At 37.1% G+C, this 20,728-nt stretch overlaps 1 protein-coding gene across 1 annotated transcript in view; it reads left to right on the top strand.

Moving 5' to 3' along the window:
• Window positions 1–19,292: 19,292 nt before the first annotated feature.
• LOC131190532 (uncharacterized) overlaps window positions 19,293–20,728 on the top strand; it is a 75,448-nt gene continuing 74,012 nt past the window's right edge. The window contains 2 exon segments of the mRNA XM_058167868.1: window positions 19,293–19,346; window positions 20,290–20,399. Of these exon segments, the coding sequence (XP_058023851.1) occupies window positions 19,293–19,346; window positions 20,290–20,399 (164 nt within the window).

Genomic DNA, 20,728 nt, shown 5'->3' on the forward strand with positions numbered 1-20,728 from the left:
ATTCATATGGGCTTTGAATTAATTTATCATTTAATGTATTTGCTTTTAATGCTTATCGTGATTCCCAGCACTCAGAAGAATGTCATAAAACTAAAAATATACACAGTACGTGGATTGCCAATGTTCATTATATCATGAGTTCATAAAAAACACTTTCAATTCAATTTTATAGGTTGGAGAAATCACTAGAGAATAACAATGCTAGGATTAATTTATATTTACATAAATAAATTTCTTTTTTAAAATATGCAAATGAAATAATGTAACCAAATTAACAATAAATAAAGTATAGGGATGTTATGTTTGGGGGTGGGGTTATGTTAGCTCCTAGTAACTCCCTGGACAAGTCCTTGCTATATGTTGGCAACATTTTCTAGGGTTAAGCGAGCCCCCTAGCTGGCTTCATGCAAGTACAACCTCATATAAGGCACTAGTTTTCATGATGTCCAGGTTTCTGGTCTGGTGCTTTAACCACTATACTCACCTGCTTTTTTTCTGGTTATTGATTATAACTTAAGGCCATCCTAAAAGAAACTAGCACACGAAGAACAAAATGTTTTTATATTTGAATACTTACATTCAGAGAGGAACATTTCTCCTACCCGGATAATACTTTGAGATCTACAACCTATCATTGTTATTTATAACTGTTAATCAGCCAACTAAGATTTTAGCTTTGCTTCTTGAGCGCTAATGATTTTTCACTCACCTGGAAATAAATGGTTTTAAATTATTATATGGAGATGCATTATTATATACAACGCTCATTTGCTAAAGCTTTTCTAATCGACTATTAGAACTTCCCCTCTTTCTATTGCTTAGAATTTTTATTTTTTCTTTATAGCATATAAAATACTTTGAAAGATCTTGAAGCATAGAAAAGCAAGTGATTGTGTTGATGACAATGGAACTGATCCTAAAGTTAACATTGCCCTGCAATTAACATGATTATCCTAATAATACAAGGGTCTCTCAGACATCTAACCTGTGATTCCCGGTCTAATTTCTCAAGGCTTCCAGCATGGTTCTCAAGATACTTCAGATTCTAAGAATAATTGATATTACTATCACTATTAATACCAATTTAGGAAGCTGGTGCAAATCACAGCTCTATTACATGCAACACCCTCAAAATTTCAGAAGAATATAATTATAAAAATGTGATGAAGTTTTCTGATATCATCAGCATTTTAAAGATGATAGAAGTAAAGCTCTAACATTCTAAGACTTCCTCAACAAACAAAGAGAGTCTGTACCAGGCCCTTGGTGAGCACTAAGTCCCCTTTCTTCCCTTTTCTTGTTTTCCTCTGGATTTGTTTTCTTTGCCATCATTGTCTTTTTGTCTTGTGCAATTTTTGTGTTTTGTCCTGTTCTCTGTATTTAAATGTTTTAAACAATTGTAAACCTCTCAAGATTTGCTGTGTAAATGCCATGTTGGAAGGACCTTCGGAGACAGAGGGACAGCTGCACACTAGGCAACTGGCATGTAAAAGATGTCTCAGTCCACAGAAGGGGGGAGAGAGTGAAAAACATTTCAGTAGGGACCCTCCCTAGTTTTCCAGAGAGTGAAAGGAAAAGAGGGGAGAAATAGTTGTAGTTTTGCAAGATTCTGTCAATGTAACCTTACAATAAAGATAGTGTTTTTGGTGATGTATCTTGTTTGGACTATGTCCCAGGGCTAATGCTGGAAGTCATAAAATGTAATAAATTATTATTGTTACAAATCAGGTTCTCTGAAAATAGCCTTAACTTTGCTCCCTGTCTTTATCTCCTGTGGATTGAAGCCTATATTCTGTTTTACTCAGAAAACAGCAATATTAATAGCAAAATTAATATTCATACAGGAATTCATACATAGAATTAAAAACTACTTGTTTTTTGATGGATTAATTAATGGAACCGAAATACTATAGTGAAAAATTCGCTGTCCTGATAGTTAACAAACAGTTCAATGTGAGGAGTTTAGACTGTTAGAGATCCCAATAATTTCTCAAATTATTTAAAATGTTTTACCACATTACAGAATCCGAAAAAATAATAATGCAACATATATTTTGTTGGTTAAAAAAAGGTAAAAAGTTGCATAATTTTACGCTCATAGCAAATTCCCATATCTTATCAGCAGAAAGGATATTAGGTTAAAAGATAATGGTAACCCAATTTCATTTATTTCACAGGTGTTATTAAATCAGCACAACAAAATAAAATCAAGAATTGTACAGCTTGACATTTGAGTACTTTTTTAAAAAACTTCGCTTTTAACATTTCAAGGGCTTCCCTTTTTCCATATTAAAAGTCAATAAATTGTATGCAGCACAACAATTAACGAGGTCTTCATGAAGAACCAGAACAAATTATTCAACTCTTTCCTTTTCAAAAACAGAGCGGGGGAGGCATTCTGCCTTAATGATTAATGCACTGAATCATGATTCTGAATAAAAGCTGTGAGAACAGAAATGTTTGTGGTATTCACATTTTAGACCTTTAAAATGCCCTTAAAAATCATCACATGGGTGCTGTTTGCAGGTTACACCATCAGCCCTTGAACAGAAACAAAACCATGATTGCATGAACAATTAGCTGAAGAAAATACTTCTTTTCTGATTCCAAGAACAGATGAAAAAGAAACCCACCTTCTATGACCCCTGTGTCAATAGTTCCTTTCACTTGACTGAAGCACCACAATATATCTTGCATGAGGTTCTCAAGTCCTGCAATTAGGCAGATTCCCCCATTAAATATAAATGTACAGTATGTTAAATAAACAGGTTGCATCTGAATATTACTTTTTAAAAAACATGAACATGTAATGGATCTAAAAGAACAATAAATGCTTGATTCTGAAAAGAATTCAAATTGTGTTTACTCACCTGGAATCATCCTGCAATGGAAAGTGATAACTTAGCTCCTTGGAAAAGTAGCAACATTATGCCCATGTTGTGAATTGCCTCTCTGTCCGCTTTGTGAGGCTGTTTCAAAAAAAACGGTGCAATTGGAGTCAGCTACCAAGGCTTCGCTGGCAGTGAGGAATCAGAAGACCAGCAGTGACATTCTTTATCATAGCTTCTCTTCATTAGAATACTAACGCATACATAATCACATCTGTTTGGGTTTCTCAGCATTCTTAAAAGGGTGACAAAATATCATTCTGTTCTGAATTCATAACTGAATTCTTTTTATAACATTAAAATGAGTTAAAAAGATTATCTCTTTATTTTCTTCTTTTTTCCTGTTTTCTCTCATTCTCTTCTCCGACTTATTGTCACAAATACGAGTGGGGTAGGGACTTTCCTTTAATTTATTTTCAGACATAATCTGCATACCTTCAGCTAATCGGGATCAAGCTGGATAGTGCTACCCCTCAGAGTGTAATGTGCAAATGCTGAAATATAAAAAGAGCAACACCTCAACTAGAGCAGAAAAGAGTAGAGGCACTCTCATGCCTTGGCACCCCTTTAACACATCCAAATAATGAAGGATTTATCCAAACCAAAATGCACTTAAGTCGTTTTAGGCTCCACGTTTACTAGTCTTATTTCAGCATATATTTTTAAAGTGTTTTTTGCTTCATTTATTTCAAAAGATGGAAAACAATCCTGGTGAGTTTGAAGAGGAGTGATGAGCTGCATCCAAAACCCTGAGCAGGTATCATCACTAGCTTTAGGAAAGGCATCCTAACAATTACTGGATCCCTAATACAAAGAGACAAATAATTAGAAAAATTCTAATGCTTTGGAGGGGGGAATTGAAAGAAATAGAAAAGGAATCTGACAAAAGGCAAGTGACTGGATGCTATCATTGATGACTTCAAACTCACCAGGATTGTTTTCCATCTTTTGAAAGCAATCATAATGAAAAAACAGCATCACGTTATGAGGGAGTTGGAATCAACTGAATGATTACACACAACAAAGCAATTACTATGGATCTTATGTGTTGTCCAAAGGATATACCATTAGGAAAGGACCAGGTAAAACCAAACGTCGTGTCAATTTATGGGGATATATGTTATTTATTTAACCCTTACATGTTCCCTAGTCATGGCACAAACATGACCCAGTAATTGCTTTTATATGACATGGCCCCATGATGTTGCCCTAATCCCTAGCCAATAGCTGGAAGCAGGCAACATAGAATCATTGTTAGCTTGTCCTATTTTAAAGTACTGTAGTACACTTTCTCCACTTCCAAAACATTTTTAGTGTGGATGTTGGATGCTTCACCAACAGCATGCTTCATGATGCATTCAGTAGCTGAAATCTGCCCAGTTCCTATTGTATAGTTTAGACTGCCCTTTCCTCTGGCTACGGCTTTGCAAGGTTCCTTATTCTGGGGTTTTTGTTCTGTCCCCCCACCTCAGTCCGGGAGGCACGTGAAATGACTCAATTAGCCGGCAATTTAATCCACGGCAGCTATCAGCTCTGGCAGCAAACCAGCGAGCGTCTGCCAAGGTTTTCTTTTATCTTTCTTGATGCCGGCATGTCAACCAGGAAGTCAGGAACAAACAGCACTCCAAGCCAAATGCTCAGTCAAATAGTTCAGCTCAAATTTTCTCCAGTCAGTTGATTTGTTCGTCACGAAGTAGTATAGCAGCCCCTCCTGCTTTTATACCCTGTGGGGTGTGGCTCCGTGACTCAGCACTTTCTAGGCCTGCCCCACCCCTGCTTCGGTTGTTCCCACTTCTCTTGTCTACGAAACCTGGGATCTAACCAAGACTGATTGTCCACAGCTGGGTCTGAGAGCATTGCCTGGGCGGGGGGAGATACAGGAGACAGAGGCCTCGTTACTTCCTCCACCTGGCCTGCCTCTGGCTCCTGGAGCTGAGCCAGAGAGGCCGGTCCTGCAGAGGGGAGCCTTGACGGCCCTTCTCCCTCACTCTCTGAGTCACTCTCTGGCAGGACGCCGGGCGGGGGGGGGCCTGGAGCCACAACAGTTTTATTTTATTTTTTATGGTAGGAATGGGAGTGGGTGGAGAGAGTCCAGTTCTTTCAGCATGGATCTCCCATTGTATTTATCTTGTATCTATCCAATCTCCAACTTGATCCCTATTTTTGGGATCTACATTTAGTCCAAACAATAGCTGCCCAATCCAGGGAGAGGGACAGTGGGTCTTGCTTGATGAAGGAGAAGAAAGCCAGTCCTCTCTATTGCTACAAAACACAATACTTCCACTGTGTCTTTCAGCTATATTAAATTGTTAAAAGATTATAAGAGAAACTGGAAAATACAGTCTTATCAACCAAGTTACATACATGTGTGAGGACATAGGCCTCACAATCAAAATAATTTGCTACTTCTTGGCTTCCCCTGTGATTGGAGCAGCTCCTCTGTACTCCTCATCTGCCTGTGCCTACAGACTATGGAGCTCCTTAGCAGCCAGGTAGCACTGGAGGCCTAGATTTTAAAGTGCCACATCTACCCACTTTTTCCATTTACTCTTCCTTTATTGAGCAACATCTATCCACATAATCCCCCATGCATCATGGGCAGGAGACTTAGTGTGAGGAGGAAGATAGCTAGCTAGCTAGCTAGCTAGATAGATAGATCTATGTATCATCTATCCATCCATCCATCCATCCGTCTCTCTCTCTCTCTCTCTCTCTCTCTCTCTCTCTCTCTCTCTCTCTCTCTATCTATCTATCTATCTATCTATCTATTGGATGAGAAGTAAAACATCTTCAAAGAAAAACAAGAAAGTCCAATTGCCTCCTGAAAAAGCATCTTTGGGACAACCATACCTGGATGACTGAGAATCTCTATAGACATCTCCCTTTTTGACAGATGGCTAAACGTGTTATCTGAACAGCAGCTCAGGAAAGTCAACTAAGATGCATGAAAAGCCCAATTTGACTGGGCTTTAATTTTGTAGCCCTTCAATAAATGAATAATATTTTATTGCTTGATTTATTACATTTATTTTCCACCTATTTCATTTCGAAACAACTCATATATGATCTTATATCTTGTCAAAGATCTGGTAGACACTATGATGACATATTTTGTGATACCTTATAACTTAAAAAAATATTTAGTCCTTACGAGTTTACAGAGCTTCTGCTGTTAACCAGTCACTGAATATGGGGTTCAATTTTGACTAGAGTAGACACTCATGGTAGTGGTGGAATTAAAAATTTTTTACTACCGGTTCTGTGGCGTGGCTTGGTGGGCGTGGAAGGGGAAGGATACTGCAAAATCCACATTCCCTCCCCACTCCGGGGGAAGGATATTACAAAGTCTTCATTCCCACTCCACTCTGGTTCTCTGAACTATTCAAAATTTCTGCTACTCGTTCTCCAGAACCTGTCAGAACCTGCTGAATAGCACCCCTGATTCATGGCCCTATTTATGTGTGTAAAGTCAGACAATTAGTAGGAATGTGGGAGTTCTTCAGAAAGTCTCTTCAATAAACAAACAAACAAAGGTGCCATATACTCTCATTGCTACATCAAGAACTACCCATGTAAACTGAACATGCAGATCTGTCTGCACACAAGACACTTTTCCTGCCAAAAAGTTTTGAGCAGAAAATTGGACAGTAGTTTTGTTTACTTCCCTAATTATGCATCTAAATGGTGTTCATCTATATAAAATACTTATGTCACTTCCAACAATAGTTTTGTTGATGCCTGTTATAAACAATGTTCATTATCTGTATGCACATTTTATTTCTCTCTGACCATTTTATTACTATTCTTCCTCCAAATATAAATATCTACATGCTAATTTTCTTTCAGAACAACTTAAGGTGTCCTGAAACTCAGTTTTGTTGTGAAATATGTGTTACTACTATAAACATTACAGAAATTATATTTTCACTATTTTGAAAATAAATGAATAAATAAAAGAATAATAGAGCTAATTTGAACAAAATAGATGAGATTAGGCATTATATAGAGCTTTCATTCTGGATAATAAAGAATAGACTTGAAGGATTTTTACTATGGTTACTAACCAAAACAGCAAACAGAAACAGATTAAAAATAAAAATAAAATAAAAACAGAATAAGATAAAATGTATAACCTTTGGAGAATATCTCAAAATTAGCTTTTAAAATATGTGCACTTCTAAATTGTCAAGCAAATCAATATATTTGCAGTAATACTCTATGAAGAGTTTATTTAACATGATGAAAAGAGAGGAAATAAAGAAAGAATAAAAAGTGAAAAAAGTAAGGTTCTACATTTAGGCAAAAAAAATAAAATGCACAGGTACCGTATATGTGGTACCTTGCTCAATAGTAGTAACTGTGAGAGGGATTTTGGAGTCCTAGTGGACAACCATTTAGATATGAGCCAGCAGTGTGCAGCACTTGCCAAAAAAGCCAACACAGTTCTGGGCTGCGTAAACAGAGGGATAGAATCAAGATCACGTGAAGGGTTAATACCACTTTATAATGCCTTGGTAAGGCCACACTTGGAATATTGCATCCAGTTTTGGTCACCACGATGTAAAAAAGATGTTGAGACTCTAGAAAGAGTGCAGAGAAGAGCAACGAAGATGATTAGGGGACTGGAGGCTAAAACATATGAAGAACGGTTGCAGGAACTCGGTATGTCTAGTTTAATGAAAAGAAGAACTAGGGGAGACATGATAGCAGTGTTCCAATATCTCAGGGGTTGCAAAGAAGAGGGAGTCAAACTATTCTCCAAAGCACCTGAGGGTAAAACAAGAAGCAATGGGTTGGACTAGAAGACCTCCAAGGTCCCTTCCAACTCTGTTATTACATTATATGTTAAAATATTGCTATAACAAGAAATGTGAACTAGTATTCATCCCCACCCATAATGATTGTTGTAATTTCTCAATTACTGCTCGAAGTTAGCCTAATTCTGCTTTTATCTTCTCAAATGTGAGAAGCTTAATGTCAGCTAGATTTTTTTTCTGTGATGTTTTGTATCCAAAGATATTTTCTTCCTTTCTGAATTATCTATTTATATAGAGCTGATATTTTCTGTTAGACAACTTCTGCCTTGTACCTCACAGTTGAGTGATTCACACTGAGGGATGAGGTCATCCTTTGGTTGTTTTAAATATTTTCTTCCAGAAATTATAAAGACTGCATTCTATCGATAAACCCACAAGTCAATAGAAAATTAAATTTACCAATTTTTACAATCTGGATTGGTAGCAAGCCCAGGAAGAATTTTTCCAGGCAGAAAAATTCACAATTTTTTAACCAATACTAATAGATTTAACTGAAAGCATATCAAATCTAGGATCTAGGAGGAAACAACACAATGTTAGAAAGTGCTTCCCTTTATCATTGTATACATACATGTGTTGTATACATCTGTAGAAAATAGGCTGGTGTTCAGTTTGATTTATTGTGCTGTTTTGGGTGTATCTTTCCTGTTTTACTTGGAAAAAAGGTTATGGGTTAACAGCATGAATAATTGGAAGGGCAAACTGTTACTTGAATGGGTGCTCTAAATATAATTTTGCTATTAAATTTTCTAGTGGGCATATCTACTTATTTTGTGCTTTATAACTTTCATGCTTCTTGCAATGATTAGTTACTTAATACACTTACAATTGATGATTAAGTGAAGATAATATATCTGTGTAAGATTTGGAACTATTTCAAAAACCGCTACAAATTTCAAAAACCGCTACAGAAACATATGCAACGAAATAAAAACTGAATGCACAAATTACCACACCAAGCAAGAAGAGAACCTTCTGCGCACAAATTCCAATCGTGCCTTTTATAATTTTGTCAACAATAAACTTAAAGACTCAAGATCCATCCCACCACTAAAAGATTCTAACAACAAAGAATGCAATGACGAAACAGTTAAAGCAAACCTCTTCAACATTTTCTTTGGCTCAGTTTTTGTTAACTCTGATAACACATATCCGACATTCCACAAACGAACCAGCAATGATTATGATGATTTAACTCATATAGATTTCACAGAAGACAACGTTGGAAAAGCTCTTCACAACTTAAAACCATCGCTTTCTATTGGACCCGATGGACTATGTGCATACTTCTTAAAAAAACTTTCCATTAATATAGCAGAACCCCTAAGTATTATCTTTGATAAAGCTTTCACTACCAGTTCTCTTCCCAAACTTTGGTCACTAGCCACAGTCATCCCTATCTTCAAAAAAGGAGACCCAGCTTAGTCGAAAACTACAGACCGATCTCCCTTTGCTGCGTCACCTGCAAAGTCATGGAATCGATCATCAACCAATCCATTACCTCACACTTAGAAACTAACAACCTACTCTCCAACAAACAATTTGGTTTCAGAAAAAAATTATCATGTAACTTACAACTTCTCCACTGCAAAAACATATGGAGTTCAAATCTCGATCAAGGCAAATCAATAGATGCAATCTACATTTATTTATTTATTATTTATTTATTTGATTTTTATACCGCCCTTCTCCCGAAGGACTCAGGGCGGTGTACAGGCAAGATAAAACCAACAATATAATATACAGTTTAAAATGCAATTTAAAAAACTTATTTAAATTAGCCTGAAAATTAAAATTTGCCATGAACTAAAAACCCCATTTAAAATTATTAAAATTTAACATTAAAATTCAATTTAAGCCAGCCCCGCGTGGATAAAAAGGTGTGTCTTCAGTTTGCGACGGAATGTCCGAAGGTCAGGTATTTGGCGTAAACCCGGGGGAAGCTCGTTCCAGAGTGTGGGAGCCCCCACAGAGAAGGCCCTTCCCCTGGGGGCCACCAGCCGACATTGCTTGGCGGACGGCACCCTGAGAAGTCCTTCTCTGTGAAAGCGTACGGGTCGGTGGGAGGCATGTGGTAACAGCAGACTTCTGTTACATAGACTTCTGCAAAGCTTTTGACTCAGTAGTACACGATAAACTTCTCCTAAAACTAACATTCTATGGCATCTCAGGACCCCTCCACAAATGGATATCTGCTTTTCTGTCTAACAGACAACAAGTGGTCAAAATTGGCAATGCTTTATCAAATCCTGTTCCTGTCAAGAGTGGCGTTCCTCAAGGCAGCGTCCTTGGACCAACACTCTTTATACTATACATTAATGATCTTTGTGACCATATCTCAAGTAATTGTGTTCTCTTTGCTGATGATGTCGAACTATTTAACACCACAGACAATACTTCTATCATTCAAAACGACCTTGATCATCTAACCACTTGGTCTAAAAATTGGCAGCTCCAAATTTCAACCAGCAAATGCTCAGTCTTAAATATAGAAAAAAGAACCCAAAAACTAAGTACATACTAGATGGACATTACCTTACAGACTACCCCCATCCCGTTAAAGACGACCCCCATCCCGTTAAAGACCTTGGAGTTTTCATGTCAAATAATCTAAGTGCCAAAGCCCACTGCAACTACATAGCAAAAAAAGCTCTAAGAGTTGTAAACCTAAAACACCACACTGCTAACCAGAGCATATAAAACATTTGCTAGACCAATTCTAGAATACAGCTTGCCTGTTTGGAACCCTCACCACATCTCTGACATCAGTACAATTGAACGAGTCCAGAAATATTTTACAAGAAGAGTTCTCCATTCCTCAGAAAACAACAAAATACCTTATCCCACCAGATTTGAAATCCTAGGCTTAGAAAACTTGGAACTCCGTCGCCTTTGACAAGACCTAAGTTTAACTCATAGAATCATCTATTGTAATGTCCTTCCTGTTAAAGACTACTTCAGCTTTAATTGCAACAATACAAGAGCAACCAACAGATTCAAACTTAATGTTAACCGCTTTAATCTAGATTGCAGAAAATATGACTTCTGTAACAGAATCATCAGTGCTTGGAATACTTTACCTGACTCTGTGGTCTCTTCCCATAATCCTAAAAGTTTTATCCAAAAACTTTCTACTATTGACCTCACCCCATTCCTCAGAGGACCATAAAGGGCGTGCATAAGTGCACAAATGTGCCTACCGTTCCTGTTCTATTGTTTTTCTTTTCTTCTTCCTATATATATGCTTATACCTCCTTATATTTACTCATATATGTGTTTATATACTATATAATCTTTTTGTATGATACCTACATATATTGTTGTGACAAAATAAAATAAATAAATAAAATAAATAAACTACATTCCAAAAAGTACTTTGGAGTGTGAAAAGTACAAACATAGCACCAACCTACAACTTTTAAAAGCATCTATGTCTTTATCTGGAGAGACAGTTTGGACTAGTAATTAAGACACCAGGCTAGAAACCGTGAGTTCTAGTCCCCCCTAAGCTACAAAGTCATCTGGGTGACCTGGGGCCAGTCAGTCTGTCTCAGCCCTAGGAAGCAAGCAATGGCAAACTACTTCTAAAAAGCTTTTCCAAGAAAACTGCAAGGACTTGTCCAGGCAGTCTCTAAGAATCAGACTCAGTTGAAAACAGGAAAAAAAGTCTTTATCTAAGACAGGGGTGTCCAAACTTGGTCCCTTTAAGACTTGTGGACTTCAACTCCCAGAGTCCCTCAGCCAGCAAAGCTGGCTGAGGAACTCTGGGAGTTGAAGTCCACAAGTCTTAAAGGGACCAAGTTTGGACACCCCTGATCTAAGATCATGCAGTAGATAGCAATAGCAATAACACTTAGACTTTTTGCTCCATAAGACACTCCTGACCATAAGACACACCTAGGCTTAGAGGAGAAAAACAAGAGAAAAAAAACTGCCTCTGCCTCCCAGTGTCCATCCATCTGGCTAGTGTCCTTGCAGCAAACAGCCTGCCTCCTCCGTGTCTGCTGCCTCCACTGGGGAACACTGGAGCTTTCACCTCCTAGCAGCTGATCGGCGGTTGGATCAACCTCCCGGAATACCCCCAATCATCTGTTCTAGACTGAAGGGATCACTGCCACTGTTCTCCTCTGCTGCCTATCGCCCATATTCACTCCATAAGATGCCCAGACATTTCCACCCACTTTTGGGAGGAAAAAAAGTGTGCCTTATGGAGCAAAAATACAGTACATACCATTTCATAGTGCTTTACAGCCCCCTCTAAGCAGTTCACAGAGTTAGTACATTGCCCATACAGTCAACAATCTTGGTTCTCATTTACCGACTTTGGAAGGATGGAAGCCCAAGTCAACCTTGAGCCAGGTTGACTGCTGAACTGCTAGCAGTCGGCAGAATTAGCCTGCAATTCTGCATTCTAACCACTGTGCCACCGCAGCTCTTATTTATGAAAAGATGCAGCAGCAGTTTTAAAGACTTGCGAAGTGTTGTTATATTGATATTCCCATGACCATTATATGAAAAATTACACAAATTAGCTAGTTTATTTTTCCTAGGCTCAAGGATAAAGACAGACAGTTTACTGGAGAAGTGAAGAAGGGAGGAAGAAAGGAAAATAATTTTGCTCCATTTTATTACCTTTCTTGCTACAGTTGTTAAGTGAATCACTATAGCTGTTAAGTTAGTAACATGGTTGTTAAGTGAATTTGGCCTCCCGATTGATTTTGATGTCAGAAAGTCACAAAAGGTGATTTTTTTTTTGTTTACATTTATACCCCGCCCTTCTCCGAAGACTCAGGGCGGATTACAGTGTATAAGGCAATAGTCTCATTCTATTTGTATATTTACAAAGTCAACTTATTGCCCCCCCAACAATCTGGGTCCTCATTTTACCTACCTTATAAAGGATGGAAGGCTGAGTCAACCTTGGGCCGGGCTCGAACCTGCAGTAATTGCAGGCTACTGTGTTCTTAATAACAGGCTTTTACCAGCGTGAGCTAAACTGGCCCTATCAATGAACCCATGGCACAATTATAAACAATTACCTCATTTTCACTTGGTTTTACTTAATAAACCACAATGACTGAACCTGATAACATCTTATCAAAAATTCAAAAAATACCTTTATAGTATAATAAAATATAGGAAACATAGAAAGGAATGATTTCACATAATTTTGTATTGAAGTGAAGCCTCCACCTTGAGAATTATGTCCAGGTTTAGGCATCTCAATTAACATTCGAATCAACTGGAACATGTTCAGAGAAAGACAACAGAAATGACTAGCAGACTATAAATTAAAACAATAGCAGAAAAAGAGCAGAAAAAATTACAGGAGGATGAGTGTGATATCAATTTTCAAACACCTTAAAGGACTTCACAGGAAGACCAAGTCCTGTTCTCCAACATCCCTGACTGCAGGACACAGAATAATGAATTCATATTCTGAGAAGGCAGATTCTGCTCTATTTCTTTGTATTTGTTTCATGCTCTTCAGGAATTGTAAGATTGTAAGTCATAATTATATAATATAAACTGCCTTGCATATTTGGTATAACAGTTGTATACAAATGTAGAAAATAATTATATATTCTATAGGATTCTCCAGGAAAAACAATATAGAATCAAAGCTGTTATTAATCTATTAAATTGCCTGGAAAGTAAAGGCAGATGTTCCTGGCAATTTGCATAAAATTAACAGATTGCTGTATTACACAAAGGATTGATATCAGCGTTTATTATGCTTCACTGTGAAAATGTCAGTCTAAAAAAACAAAATGTGCAGAGATCCATGGTTTGTTATGATCAGAGTACTTTTTTTTCCTTTCTAGAGAAAAGCATATGCCTAGTTATTATTATTATTATGGTTCAGTCTTTGTTCATTATTGTTAATATATTTTCCATGAAGCTAATTGATTTTATGGCTAGCAATTTGAAAGCAAAGTGTGGGCTTATAAAAATAATAATGATTTCACATTAAAACTAAACTACACATAATTAGGCAATTGTGAATGAAACAATTAGTTTTTCCAATCATACCAATATTAGAAGTTTTAAAATGAGCTGGTGGGACCACATCGTTGATTGCAACTATTCTTTAATACTCTGTTTCGTGGTTTCTGCAAACCTATATATTTTAACTTAATTTGTAAAAACAAAGCCTGCTAACTTAGTACTCCTATTACAACTAAAGAAACAAAAAGTCAGAACATATGTGGTCTTTACTATTAGGACTCCAAGGCAACCAGCAAGAAAAACAAGTCAAGACCATATTGTGGAAATTATTTTATCTATTTTGCTAGAACTTGGGAAGTCAGTGTTTCCCCTTGTGAGGAAACAGAGAGGAAAACAGAGACCTCTATATTTTTGGATGTGATAGCCAGCACATTTAACATCATCAGCAACTATTAGCTATTTAGCTAAAGCAAAAACCAAATAAAATCCCAAGACTACTATTCTAAACAATGGGCGGCGGCAGGGGAGGCCGGGGAAGGTACATCTGAAAAGGAAAATAATAATACGAAAGCGGTTACGGTATTTGACATGTCCCAAAGATGTTTTTTAAGGAGGCAACTGGACTTTGAAGACGTTTTCCTTCTTTGAAGACGTTTTGCAAGGAGTATAAATCCTTCCATTCCGCACCATCCAGTCAGAGCTGAAGAAGCTCCTTGGATAAGAAGAGAACCGTCTTCAAAGAAAAACTATAAAGTCCAGTTGCCTTTTAAAAAAAAGCACCTTTGGGACAAGCTTGACCTGGATGACTGAGAATCTCCATAGACATTTGACCAATGTCTTGTTTTTGGAAGCGTCGAGCAAGCGGACAGTTTGATTACTCATGAACAGCCTACAACGACATTTTGCCCCTTAAGGATCGGAAGCGACGGGAGCTTTTTCAAGCAGAGAATAATAAGCATGAGGTTGGGATTTTTCGAAAGACTTTCGTGACGGCAACGCGATGGCGGAGTGGGGCGGTTATTGCAGAAGAAAGCTGAGCAAACAGCAAGTCTTGCATACCGCGCCAAGCCACGCGCAACATCCCACTTTTACAGAAGTATCGGCGCATGCGCAGTGTCCCCCCCCCCGTCTCGGCTACTGGCGAGAGGCAGCCCGCTAAGCGCTCTAGCGGACGCTGGTCCTCGGGTTAGAAAGGCCGAGAGAGGAAACGCTGGGATGTGGGCTTTGCTGGCCTTGATTGGGTTTTGGCAAATGCAGTGGGTTGAAACTTGGGAAGATGAAGGTAAAAACAGCCTGAAAGTGCGACTCGGGTTCTGTGGATGTCTGTATAAGGAGCAACCGGCTGGCTCTGTGTCCCTTTCCCCAAAAGGAAGCCTTGCTGGAGAGAGTAAAATCTACCTCTGAGAAAACAGGAGGATTAAGTCAGGTGTCGACTGGAATTTTATTTATTTATTTTGTCGAGTACATATTAGATTACACACACACACACGTATTATATAAGTATAAGCATGAATTGAATACATAAAATGAATACAATTAAAGGGAACATTAGGACAGGGACGTCCCTACACTCCCCCTCTCCCTCTTCCCTCCCCAAATATACCTACCGACCTATCGATCTATCTATTTACAGGACAATATTCAATACAATTTTACTTTGGGGGAAATAGGTCATCAAATAATTTCTCTACATTACCTTAACAATTTAAATTAATGACAGTCATAGGTGCTTATTTTTTGAGTCAATTATTGGTCAAATGATGTGTCATCTGGTCATTTTTGACTCCTGTGCATTTATGATTCCTATTTATGTGTCCACACAAATTTTCTCCATGACATACAAATATGCTTTTAAACAAGTAAAAAAATACAACAGGAAAAATAACCGAATGAAGTATATACATCATTCTAGCAATTAACTAGAATTACAATTCTGTTTATATATTTACTTAATGTAAATTACATCCAAGCATGCATATTTTAATTTCTAATCCATTTAAAGAACCCAACTACCATTTTAAGCACTTTTTATATGTAGTTTGTTTTGAAAATGTATTTTCATTATAATTAATATAAGCACAAAACTTTGTATTTTGTTTCTTGTTTTGGTTATTATTTTTAAAGAATAAATAAAAGTTTTTCTCTATCATGATCTATCCTTAACCTGGTCTTTCAAGTCTTCCAAGAGAGCACTCGTTGCTACTGAAACTGACTTGTGAGTAGAAATCACATATTTTAACAAAATACACCCCACATTTATTTGAAAATGGATATACTCTATGGACTGTAGTGACCAGTTTTCAGCAACCATGGTAAAAGGGGCCTTTAAAGATAGAAGAAAAAGAATTGAGCAGCCATAAGGCAGTTCTAGAGAGCAGATTGCCTTCTACTTTTGTCCAGGTACAATAAATTGTCTCCTATACCTCTCCTATACCTGCTTCTAACATTTTAAAATGCTACAATGTATTGTGATGATATTCACCTGTGCATATTTGAAAATCTCTGGAGAAATTCTGACTATTTAAGTACATCAGTACAATCACTGTGTAGGAATCCAGGATTAGATATAAGTCTTCTGATTTCTGAAGATTTCTTTGCCATAGTGTTAATGAGGAGGACAAAATTTAAGCATTCTCAAACAACTTTGCAGACAGAATCAAAGGAACAAGATGAACACCGTTATGTATAGAAAAGGAATATAGGCATCTTGTCTCTGCATATTCCACCTGGTTCCAGCATAAAGGGAATGATGGGAACTCCATGGTCGCTATTTTCAATCTTGCAATTTTCATCAGTATGAATCAAGTTACCTCTGGTATTAAATATTGAGATGTGTTCAAGGAACCTAATTATATTTATTCTCCACTGAAATACACATACAAAAATAGTCATGGCTAAATTAAATTGCATGGGTTTTAGATGCAATTTTATTTATTATTTGAATTTCTAGGGCCAGCTGTCTCATCACTGATTCTGGCTAGCATGAAAAAAAAAACCCTGATCCAATATATTATGTTTAAAAACAGAACAAAATATGGTTATAATGTAAACATGAACATCAGTTTACAAAGACTATTCCACTATGGGTCTATACCCTGTCCTAGATCAAAATATGTGGAAAAAGCCAGGTCTTCAAGCTTGCATGAAGAAAAGTTCAATAATGTTTAAAACTCTGGAGGAATGATGTTTCAGTGGGCAGTGCAACAGAGGTCCCATGAGATGATATTTTGTAATAGGTGCCATTCAGACCATGCCAACTGTTAAGAGCTTACAAATTAGGCAGAGACAATGGAATAAAGAAAGTAACTAGGATTTATATCATATACTGTAAGCTTAGTAATAGATAACCAGCACATTGCATTGCACTGGAAACCTAGTTATAATAAATGTAACTCATGCAGCAGCTGTGTTAAATTGACATTCAAGTAATCCTCAACATATATGACTGAATGGAGCCTACCCATTACGATGATATGTTGTAATAGTTGTAAAACAGACTATTTTACAGTTGTAATAGTCATAAAATAGGCAACTCAATTTTACAATGTTTTTTGTGACAGTCATTAAGCAAATACCACAGTTATTCAGTGAACCAATGGTTTGCTATGGGTACTGTTTTGCTAAAAAAGTGGAAATGCTGATTTTTAGCAGAACCATTATGTAAAATGTGTTCACATGCCTGCGGGACCCTGCAAGTAGCCATAAATGTGGCCATGTTGCCAAGCATCTGAAGTTCAGCCATGTGACCATGGAGGGGATCCAACTGCTGAAACTTCAAAACTAGGTTGTAAGTCTTTTTTCAGGTTCTCATAACTTGAAACAATTGCTAAGTGACCAGTTGTAAGTAGAGGACTCTTGTGAAATGCTGTTACTGCTGCATTCTAGATCACCTGTAGCTTTCAAAAGGTCTTCAAGGGTAACCCCTTATACAACTTATTGCAATATTGTAATCCACATACAAGGTGATTAGGATATGAGTGACATGGGAAATGCTGCTCAGTTCAGGAAAGGGCACAATTGTGATATAAGACAAACTCTGACAATTATCCCATTACAAGTAGGAAACTATCTCCTATCCATTGAGTCAGTGTTGACACTTGCCAATGTCTTCATTAGTCTGCAGTTTTCTTGGCAGGATTTGAGAAATGGTTTGGGTCTAAGAGAGAATGAAGGATCCACAGTCTCTCAGCTGGCTTTGTGGCTAATGTGGGAATAGAAATTTTGGTCTAGTATAACCACTACACAAACTGGCTCTCTTTAAAAACCATTTAGGAACCAAATGCAAGGTCTTCTAGTCTCATTGAATTTTAAAGAGTCCTGGTTTTCTTCCATTTCTGCAATACTTTTAAAAGATATATTTCCATGTTTTGTTGTTGTAAGTCACAGTTATATTTTGCCAAAAAGGTATGTAAATTTGAGGCAAACAACAATTACAAAGTGTTAAACACAATATTTTTAATTAATTTTCTTCTTGTCTGAAATGTTAAGTAAAAATCTGGTTAGAGGACTTAAACATTTGGTGTTTCAGAGGAATAAAGATTGTAGAAATGCAAAAGATTTTCAGTTTAGCTAAAGTACTATAGTTATACAAGTTCCTGTATCTTTATTTTCTCACTTAAAGCCAGATTTAGACTGACTTGTCCAGATGTCTCATGCTGGCACTATTGGAATGGGAATTGTTATTGTCTAGAAGAAAACCAGGAGGGGACTTGGACTGAAGCATTGAAGTTTTGCAAGAGATATACATCTACAGAGTTAGTGACACTTAACAGTGTTCAGGAAAAAGTAAGTTGAAAAAATATTATTTGTGTGCCACTCTGTAATAATGTTTTATTTATTTTATTTATTTCTTAATTTTTTATTAAATTTGTTTGCCACCCATCTTGCTTTTGGCTTGGGCTTTAAAAGTACTTATATGTCTGGCTTTGTCAGAGTAGACTGGGTGGTTTCATCTTTTATTCATCTGCTGATCTTCCTAGTACTTTCCTTTCCCTAGTTCTTCTGGGCGAGACATTGCTGTTCTTGAATTCAAGTGTGGTGTATCCATCTGATGCATCTGATCCTCATGTTATTGCAGGCAAGCAGGCTGGCTAGATATACTGTGCTTGAATTCCTGGGTAGTCATAAGGGAAAGTAAGCAGAGCATGGTGCAATGAGGGGAGAGGAAACGGGGTGATTGATTATATCATTCTTGAATTCAAGGATGGCATAAAAATGTAACAACTGTAGCAAATCTACTGAGTTCTCACTTTCTGATGTTGCCAATACCTCTCTTTCCATACCTGAGCCCAAATGTGCAAGGATCTATTTCTGATAGCCTTGATTCCCCACCCCTCCGCATTTCTTTTCCTAATACATTTCTATCTAGAACAGTGGTAGTCAACCTGGTCCCTACTGCCCACTAGTGGGTGTTCCAGCTTTCAACGTGGGCGATAGGGATTTTGTCCGATACTGAAGCACCTTCCTTTTTTAAAATTTAATTGACTTTTTAAAAAATTTTCATAGCATTATTTAAAAACATTTTCATTAGGTTTTCATAAAATTCCCCACGACAATTTAAATTTCTGAAAATATACTATTTGTATCGCCCGTGCATAAGTTTAGTTCACGTTACGTAAGTGAAACTAAATGGCGCTAAATGGCGCTAAATGGTCACAGAATAGCTCCTGCATCTCCCCCATACCACCCAGCTGTAACAAACAAGCAGAGCTGGTAGCCAGTGCCCCCTCCCCAAATCCAATCCATGATGCACGAGAAGCATGTGCAGACGACGATACACAGTGCATTACTGTGGAACCGGTGGGCGGTTAGAAAATTTTACTACTAACAGAGATACAAAAGTGGGCGGTAGGTATAAAAAGGTTGACTACCCCTGATCTAGAACTTATGTGTTCCGGGTCTGAGCAGAGACAAAGCATATGTATTTTGGTCCAAACATAGACTACACCAGGGGTAGTCAACCTTTTTATACTTACCACCCACTTTTGTATCTCTGTTAGTAATAAAAATTTCTAACCGCCCACCGGTTCAGGGGAAGATGTGCGAGCTATTCTGGGATGAGGCTCTTTTGTTTGTGGTCGCACTATAGCACCATTTAGTTTCACTTACGTAACATGAACTAAACTTATACACAGGCAATACAAATAGTATATTTTCAGAAATTTAAATTGTCACGGGGAATTTTATGAAAACCTAATGAAAATGTTTTTAAATAATGCTATGAATTTTTTTTTTTAAAAGTCAATTAAATTAAAAAAAAGAAAAGTGTTTTGGTATTGGACAAAAATCCCTACCGCCCACCATGAAAACTGGAACGCCCACTAGTGGGTAGTAGGAACCAGGTTGACTACCCCGGACTACACCAAAGTAGTTGTTCTGGTTCAGTTCAGTTCAGATCAGTTGATTCAGCTGTTCAGTTAGCAATCTCAAATATATCCAGATTATATGCAAGTACAAATTAATATGCAAGCTCCTTATTAATGTTGCAAACCACCCAGAGTTACCTTGTGGTAAGATGGGTGGTCAATACATTTAATAAAATAAAGTAAACAAATAAAAGAAAGAGAGATGTATGATGTAAAAGAAGTAGTAGTTAGATGTCATATTTCAAATATAACTTTGTTAAATATTTGTAGAACTGGATTTTAGATTTACCTTTGGACAACTTTTGGATTGGACTGAATAATTTGGAAGAAACTCAAAGCTTTTCATGGTCAGAAGGCACACGGACAAATGCAAGTTCTTGGTAAAGATTAACTGTGAAAAGCAGTCTTATTTGATTTTACTGAAACATTTCTTTCGATGTGAATATAATATCTTTTATGTATTCTAGTCTTTTGGTCATTGTTTGTCTTGATATTACTTAAACAAGAAAGAAAACTAAAGTATGCAGAAATACCTCAGCCGTTTGTATTGGCAAGCAATTTCAAAATATTTTTAATTATTTATTAAAAATAAAAATAATCACATAATGAAGATTTCCTAATCGAGAACATTATGTTTGTTTCTGAGTTACATGGCTTCGAAAGAACCAAAATAAATTAGGCTGCCCAAATGGCTGGATTTTTGAATCAA

Source organism: Ahaetulla prasina, chromosome 2 (assembly GCF_028640845.1).
Source record: "Ahaetulla prasina isolate Xishuangbanna chromosome 2, ASM2864084v1, whole genome shotgun sequence".
Lineage (NCBI taxonomy): Eukaryota > Metazoa > Chordata > Lepidosauria > Squamata > Colubridae > Ahaetulla > Ahaetulla prasina.